This window comes from Myotis daubentonii, chromosome 18, assembly GCF_963259705.1.
Source record: "Myotis daubentonii chromosome 18, mMyoDau2.1, whole genome shotgun sequence".
Taxonomy (NCBI): domain Eukaryota; kingdom Metazoa; phylum Chordata; class Mammalia; order Chiroptera; family Vespertilionidae; genus Myotis; species Myotis daubentonii.
The window spans coordinates 43,535,643-43,543,833 of NC_081857.1; the positions used below are offsets into that span (position 1 = coordinate 43,535,643).

General features: G+C 59.0%; 1 protein-coding gene across 1 annotated transcript; it reads right to left on the reverse strand.

The window, feature by feature from the left end:
- Window positions 1-8,191, reverse strand: LOC132221367 (sodium-dependent phosphate transport protein 1-like). Its single transcript, XM_059675642.1, has 12 exons — window positions 7,627-8,191; window positions 6,901-7,073; window positions 6,467-6,700; window positions 6,300-6,387; window positions 5,825-5,911; window positions 4,899-5,017; window positions 4,641-4,802; window positions 3,656-3,788; window positions 3,425-3,572; window positions 1,233-1,323; window positions 589-769; window positions 1-526 (listed from the first exon to the last, which is right to left on the reverse strand). The coding sequence occupies exons 1-11, from the start codon at window positions 7,661-7,663 to the stop codon at window positions 635-637; spliced, it is 1,407 nt and encodes a 468-aa protein (XP_059531625.1). The 5' UTR covers window positions 7,664-8,191; the 3' UTR covers window positions 1-526; window positions 589-634.

An 8,191-nucleotide genomic window follows, 5' to 3' on the forward strand; every position in this document is an offset into this window, starting at 1 on the left:
CTCCCCACCCCCACCCTGTGTACCTTCCCATTGGGCCGTTTCCGAGTTACAGCCTTTATAATAAACGGTGCTGGTGAGTCGTCTGTCTCCTATGTTCTGTGAGTCACTCTAGCAAATTGTCAAACCGAGGAGTGGGTCGTGGTAGCAGCAGAAGCGGGGGGACCTCGGGCACCGCCACTCCGGTCCGTGTCTGACGCCAGGGCCGTCGGGGGGACCCAGCCCTGAACCGTGGGGTCTGGACGACCTCTGGGTAGTCGGCGTCTGAGTGACATCGGAGGACACCCCGCTGGCGTCTGCAGAGCCCGGAGAACCGCTCGGAGGAAACCCCACGTGTGTGGCTCCGGGCATTTTGTGGACACGGGAACCAGTCACCTCCCTTTGTCCCGGTGAGAGCATCGGGGACCGGAGGACAACTGCTCACCCGGGCGAGAGAGGAAGCCAGGACTGCGGGAGGGGGGCTGAGAGCCCCCGCGAGATCGTGTCCAAATGCCCAGCAGACGGCGGGCACAGCTGCCACCAAAGAAACACCCGGAACAGCCAGAGCCACGTGGTCACAGCCCAGAGCCCCGCACCCAGTGCCCGCAGGAGAGGGTAGCCGCCCGCTCACACCCTGCCCACCACCCACCCTGTGCCCTCAGAGCCGGGTGAGCTGCTTCTCCTGGGCCCAGGCCTGCACGTCGGCCGCGGCGAAGACCAGGTAGAAGAGGAGGCTGCTCACGTTGACGGCCGCCACCAGGAAGAAGATGGCAGACCAGGCGGCCTCCGGGTCCTGCGGGATGAAAGTGCAAATAGAGACGCGTGGTCGGGCGCGTCGCCGTGTCTGCGGCATTTAAAACATTAACACGAGGACGGGCTCCACGCTGGACACGGCGGAGGGAGGAGCGGGAGGCCAGCACTCCACCCAGACAGACTCCCGGGTCCGCCCCTCGGCTCTGGGAAGCGGGCACCGCACTCGTCCTAACTTCAATGTTACGTTTGTAATGGCCAGAGCTGATCTTTGTATATTTTTTGGTCAGATCTCATGTTTCATGTCTGTAGTTTCGATTCTTTTATGTCTTTAAACCTCAGGTGCGTTTCCAGTGTCTCTGAGCATCTGGTCCTGAGGGTCTGGCTCTGAGACATCCTGACTCCTCACAGGACCCTGTTTCTGTGAGCGGCTTGTGAGTGTGGTTAACGCGGAGCCACCGGCCAGGCTGTACCCATCTCCCGGGGCGGCACGACCCGTTTCTTACCTGATTGAGGATTATCCCAGCCAGAGTGGACGAAATGAGCCCCCCTGTCATTCCGATGAGAACCGTGACTCCTTTCAGAAACCCGTAATATCTGCACAAAAGAGGATGATGACACACGGCTGTATTTTTAAAGCTTGAACCTCATTTGGTTCAAGATGAGGCTTAAGAACGATAGCTGTTGGTTTCCCGGATTTCCCATCCTCCTCCTCAAACGCCATTGAGGTGTCAGACAGAGGCCCGGCCACCGTGGCTCAGTGGCTGAGTGTCGACCTGTGAACCAGACTTATGAACCAGGAGGTTACAGGTTCGATTCCCAGCCCGGGTTGTGGGCTTGATCCCCAGTGTGGGGCGTGCAGGAGGCAGCCATTCAATGGTTCTCTCTCATCATTGATGTTTCTCTCTCTCTCTTTCTCTCTCTCTCTCTCTCTCTCCCCCTTCACCTTAAAAAAATGCATTTTTTTAAAAAGATCAGACGGAGACGGTGGTTATGGGTAACTTTCCGGTTACTCTGCAGGGGGGACGTGGGCCTCAGCAGTAAATGATGTTACGATGCTGAGACACTGAGACCGTGTTGGCCTGGAAGCCACGTGAGTTAGGAGGTCGGCACACACAGCGGAGGAACTCAGAGGTGATGGGTGTTGGTCATGGGAGTGGTTTAGGCTTCATCAACATGGAAGGACTGTCCACCTGGTCAGCCCCACAGCCCCAGAGCGACTGGCCCCGGGGCCGCCCCCAGGCAGCGGGGTCGCCGGTCCTGGCTGGAGCGTCAGACGCGGGCTCACCACTATGACGTGAGGGCGACAGGCCTCTACTCCCTGGTCCCGCGGCAGGTTTTCCTCTTTGCTGTGCCCCTCACAGGGTTTGGCTCGGGGTTTTGCCCCTTGCCCCGCGAACTCCAGAATCCAACAAACATCTTAGGGAAAAAAGCTGACCTTGTGTTTAAGTTCCCTTAATGTTTAACTTTGTCGCTGCAGCCCTGAGCAACCACCGGGTGCTGGGCGCGTGTCTCTCCAGGGCAGAGCCTTCGGCCAGGGCCCAGCCCGGGACACCAGCCTTTGCCACGTCCCAGAACTGGCAAAGGGTAACCGAGAGAGCGGTGGGCGCTGCCAGCACGCCTCGCCCAGGTGCGTGCTCTGCTCTCCGTGGCCTCCCTGACCCCGTGGCTGTGGTGAGCATGTGTGGTCTTTACTGGCCTCCTCAGGCCTTTCCCAGCGGAGATGTCAGTCATCCTCTCCCTGCGCAATCCTACGCGGCATTCAACCGCGTTCTCAAACCCTGCTTCCCTAGGCTGCACAGAGCTTTAGAACATTGCATCGCCAGTGGGTGAAAAGACCCAGAGCGGCAGCTGCTCATCATTTCCTTTGCCTCTTTGTGTACAGATGCTCAACGCGGCTTGTTTTTCAAAGCATGTGGCTCCGTTGGCTTGTGCTTCTCTGTAAAAGACCCCTTTTATGTCTTCAGACAATTCCACGGAACCGGACGCTGCGGGCAGTTCTGGGGAGGGTCTTGGAACTGAGTCAATGCAGTGGACACGCGTCCTCAGGACTGTGCGCTCACCCCACGGAGCTGACGGCGAGATTCTCCAGGCTGCGGCAGAGGGCGCCACGACCGCCCGAGCTTGCCTCTCCACCGGCCTCTGCTCCACACAGCTCTGGGGAGCCCGGGTCTGCGTTCTCCGAGGAGCGCTGGCACCATTAAGAACAACGTGGCCCGGCCGGCCTGGCTCAGGGGCTGAGCATCGACCTAGGAACCAGGAGGTCACGGTTCGATTCCCGGTCAGGGCACAGGCCCAGGTTGCAGGCTGGATCCCCAGTGTGGGGCGTGCAGGGGGCAGCCGATCAGTGATTCTCCCTCATCACTGATGTTTCTCTCTCTCCCTCTTCCTTCCTTTCTGAAACAATAAAAAATATGCACATATATAAAAAACCCTGGGTACGATCCCAAACCGACGGTGAGCTCTTAGGCCAGCAAGGAAGTGCCTGAACCTCGGCCTCCTCAGTGAGCAGGTAAATACTCCTCACTTGCCGGGAGGGTTCAGGACGCACAGACGTGCGCACAACAGCAGCCACGGAGCAGCCAAGCCTCGCACAGAGCCGGCCTTTTGGCAAGCTGGCCGCGAACTCCAGAACCGCCGCAATCTTAAACACCCTCGGGAGCCGGGACGCAGCCAAGAAGGAGAAAGTGACCGCTACCTGGGGGCGATGTCCAGGGGGTTGATCACCATCCCGGCGACGCAGAAGCCCAGTGTGGCGCTGGCCAGCGTGAGGCACGCGATGGTGCCGTGGAAGCCGGGACCCAGGTAGAGCAGGCCCACCACGAAGACGGCGGGCAGGAGGAGCCCTGGGCGGTCGGGGGGCACGGTCAGGTGCGTCCTGGACGTGGGGGGCCCCGCGGGAGCTGGACCGGGCGGGGCCGTCACTTACCCAGCGCGGTGAAGAGCTTCCGGACGGCGAGCAAGCTGAGCATCTTCCTGGACAGGAAGCCGTCGGACACGTGGCCCGCGAGGATGCCCAAGAGCCAGCAGCACAGATGGGGGAGGGCGGACAGCAGCCCGTTCTGGGGAGGACACGCTATCGTGAGGGCCTGCGCACAGGGGACTCGCCACCCACCGACAGGTCTGCATAGCTCAGATCCGGAAGCAGCCCAGGAGCCCGTCAGAGAAAGACAAATTCCGTAAGGGCTCTCTCTTATGTGGAATCTAAGCAACAAAATAAACTGGTGAACGGAGTGGAGCCAGAGACACGGAGCATGGAACAGAGTGCAGAACCTCGGAGGGAAGGCGGGGGAGGGTGGGTGGGAGACGATCAACCGAGGACCTAGTGTGCACCTATGCTTGGTCCATGGACACGGACAACGGACCTGGGGCGGGGGGCGGGCTAGAGGGGGTCAGTGGGGGAAGGGGGACATATGCAATATTTTCAACAAAAAAGATTTAAAAAAAAAAAAAAAGAAATTCAGTATCTGCAATCGGCGCCGTCATCTGTGAAGCCATCAGCGCCCAGCGCCCCCGTGAGTGCTGGGGCCACACGCCCCAGAGAGGACAATCGTCTGGCGGTCGGAGCCCTCGTCACCATCTGTCTGTTTTATTTTTATTTTTAGGGTCACAGGACCTGACATGACTGGGCAGGTAGTAAGAGGAAGACTACGCCGAGAGTGGGACCTGCTGGCCCTGTAACGCGACAGAGATGAGAACAATCGGAAACAGTCGGCCCGGCTGGTGTGGCTCAGTGGTTGAGCCTCGACCTGTGAACCAGGAGGTCGGGGTTTGATTCTGGTCAGGGCAGCAGGCAGCTGATCCATGATTCTCTCTCACCACTGATGTTTCTCTGTCTCTCTCTCTCCCTCCCCCTTCCTCTCTGAAGTCAATATATATCTACACAAAGGAAAGAGAACGGAGGGGATACTGACCTCTCTCACGTTAACGTGGAGCTTGGAGCTGATGAAAGTCGGCAAGTACAGAAACATGACGTGATTTGTCCAGGAAAAAGCAAAGCAGCCGAGGGAAATGGCCCAGACCGGCCGAGACTGGAGCACGGCCCGGATGGGCACGGATTTTCCCGCGGAGCCGGCCTGGGAGGGAGCCCACCATCCGTGGTTAGCACGTGGGGGCCAGCGGGGGCGCGCTCCCCTGGCTCGGGGTCTGGGGGGCGAGGCGGCGGCCTTTACCTGCTCCACCAGGGAGGACGCGAGGAACTCCTTCTCCGCGGGGCTGATGCACGGGTGGCCCTCGGGGTCGTCGTAAAACAGAAGGAACCAGCAGAGGCTCAGGACGCAGCCGCCGGCCCCTGGGGAGGCAGCGCCGTGAGCGCCGGACGCTGCTCTCCGCGGCGGTCTCCGCCAACGGCCTGCTCAGCGCGGCAGCAAAGCCCGGGCCTCCGCTATCTCCCCTGAGACTTGGCAACAGGCTCACACTTTATTTTTTAATCCTCACCCGAGGATATTTTTCTCATCAATCTTTAGAGAGAGTGGAGGGTGTGTGTGTGTGTGGGGGAGAGATAGACAGAGAGAGAGAGAGAGAGAGAGAGAGAGAGAGAGAGAGAGAGAGAGAGGAGAGAGAGAGGAGAGAGAGGAGAGAGAGGAGAGAGCCCGGCTGGTGTGGCTCAGTGGTTGAGCATTGACCTATGAACCAGGAGGTCACAGTTCGATTCTCGGTTGGGGCACATGCTGGGGTTGCGGGCTCGATCCCCACTGGGAGGCGTGCAGGAGGCAGCCGATCAAGGATTCTCTCTCATCCTTGATGTTTCTATCTCTCCCTTCCTCTCTGAAATCAATAAAAATAAATTAAAAAAAAAGAGAAATCAATGAATGTTGACATCTCTCTTTCCTTCATGAAATGCATCGTTTTTAACCTCATTAATTTTATGTAAGTTATATTTATTCAGTTCTTATTTTTATGTTAATTAATTGATTTATTAAACGGTTTGGGGTGACTTGGGTCAACATGAACATATAAGTTTCACGTGTGGGTTTCCATGTTACCAGATCTGTGTCTTGCACCGTGTGCCCACCACCCAAAACCAAATCTTCTCCCGTTCTTCTCCTTAACTTTGTCTTAAAGGCTGAATAAGGACAGGGTTTCACAGGAGACTCACCGAAGATGTAGAAGACCATGGGCCAGCCCAGGGACTGGCAGATGAGCCCCGTCACACACAGGGCCACGGAGGGTCCCAGCATCAGCCCTAACCGGGGCACAGAGAACAGGCCTGGTGAGCGCCGGCGTCGGGACGTCGAGACAAGAGGCTCCTGGGAGCGGCGACCACTCTCCGTGGAGTCCCTCTGCACAGCACAACCCTGATCAGAAGCGAAGGAGAGCCCAGGGCATGGCTCCGGGGTTGAGCGTTGACCCAGGAGGTCAGGGTTCGATTCCCGGTCAGAGCGCAGGCCGGGATCTGGGCTCAATCACCAGTAGGGGGCACACAGGAGGCAGCCGATCCATGATTCTCTCTCATCATTGATGTTTCTCTCTCTCTCTCTCTCTCTCTCTCTCTCTCTCTCTCTCTCTCTTTCTCACAGTAAGGACGCCAGGAGACAACCATGGGATGTGAGCATCCGGGCGGGAGCCGTTACCTGATAGACTCAGGGAGGTCAGTCGCCCTCGTTCCAGCGGAGGCGCCCACTTGGTCCAGACCGTGTGCTGAGCCACCAGCACCGTCCCCTGCAACGAGAAGCAGAGGCGGGTCCTCGCCGACACTCGCGTGCGCTGGGGGCTGCTCAGGCCCCGCATCCTCACGTACCTGGCTGAGCCCCTGGGCCACGCGGCAGGCGATGACCGCGGACTCCCCGACCCCGGCCGCCAGCGGCGTGAGCAGGCTGAGCAGGGAGCTGAGGAGCAAGGCAGAGCCGACCATGTTCTTCACGGGGTAGATTCCGGACAGATACCCCACGGGCACTTGGGTGATGAGCATCCCGTAGGTGACGGAGCTTAAGATGATGCCCTGGGTTTGGGGGCTCCAGTTGTACACGGGGTTCTGAAAGGGAGGAGGAGGTGCCGTCTCACTCCGCAAATCCGGTTCCGGGCCCAGGGATGGGCAGCCCCCGCCCCGGACACGGTTCCATAGGTGAGAACCGTGCGAAATCATCGCCGGTTCTCAGTAGCGTCCACTCCGTACACGGATGGCGAGCGAGGCCGGGCTGTCAACGCGTGAGTGTGGACGACATTCCTACGTACCTTGACGTCGTCCAGGGGCTCCGGGGTGGAGGTGTTGGGCGAGCCCTGGGGGCCTGAGCCGTTCACCATGGCGACCATGGTGAGGCTGAGACAGGCGCGCTGGGACATCATGGAGACGTTGCAGAAATGCAGGAGGAGGGCCAGCCCGCAGCGGAGGGAACAGAAGCCGGGGACTGGGAAGGAGAGCAGGACACACCCACGTGAACACAGCTGAGGCCCCCCCACCCACACACACGCTTCTCACTGTAGGCAGGGCCCCTCGGAAATCTGGGACCCCAGGTATTATTTTGAAGTTGTATTGAGCCTGGTGGCCCCATAGGAAGGTGTGTGACTGATGTCATGACCCCAGAGCCCCCTAAGACATAATCCCATCTAGAATGTCCCGGAGAATTAAGTCCTCCAAGGACTTTGGCTCAGGTATATTTTACTTAAAAAAAAAAATACTTTTATTGATTTCAGAGAGGAGGGAAAGGGAGAGATGGAAACATCCATGATGAGAGAGGATCATGGATCAGCTGCCTCCTGCACGCCCCAGCGGGGGATGGAGCGCCCTGACCGGACATCGAACCGTGACCTCCTGGTTCATGGGTCGACGCCCAACCACTGAGCCGCGCCGTGGAGCTAAGGCCCGTCACACGCTCTTACGGAAGCTTCCTCTCGCCCGGACCCTGGGGTGCGTGCCTAAGAAGGAGAGGACCCGTGGGAGGGGTCAGGGAGCGCGTCTACCTCTACCGGACGGGGACCCGTCGTCCATCTGCTTCATGGCGGTCCGGCTGCTGCTCCTCTCGCCGAAGGGTCTGCTCTCCGTCCTCTGCAAGTTCAAGATGCACTGACGTCAGCAGGACCCGGGAGGAGCCGACCCCACCCCTACGGCTCCCCTCTGATCTAAACGACGCCTCAAAGGAAGCAGGCTGTCACCGGTGCCCACGCAGTTCCACCCCGTGCTGCCTCTGACGTCGTATTTCGGAGGTTTTGTCGTCGTTGTTGTTGATTACAGGAAACCTGAACACTGTAGACGGCAAACTGAAAGCCCCGCTAATCCATGGTTTTATATCCGGTGAGAATATCCCTCAAAAGTGAGAGACGTGAGGACCTTGTCCGACAGCCGGAAGCAAGGCCCCCGCTGCCCACAGGGAGCGCCAGGGCGTCTAGGCAGAGGCTGCGGCTGAGGCCAGGAGCGTGGAGGCACCGGGGGAAGGAGGAACATCGGAAGAGAAATGCCTTTCTTCCCTTAGGTGCTGGCAGAGCTGCAAGCTCTCCTTGTGGGCGTCACCGCACCAGGCAGGCACCC

What these genes read in the sequence shown, in the direction of transcription:
- LOC132221367 (XM_059675642.1), bottom strand. Translation starts at nt 7,663, where the DNA reads ATGAAGCAGATGGACGACGGGTCCCCGTCCGGTAGAG. An exon ending in TCCACGTTAACGTGAGAGAG is followed by an intron (nt 3,789 to 4,640) that starts GTCAGTATCCCC and finishes TGTCCTCCCCAG; the next exon opens with AACGGGCTGCTGTCCGCCCT. An exon ending in GAAGCTCTTCACCGCGCTGG is followed by an intron (nt 3,573 to 3,655) that starts GTAAGTGACGGC and finishes CCGACCGCCCAG; the next exon opens with GGCTCCTCCTGCCCGCCGTC.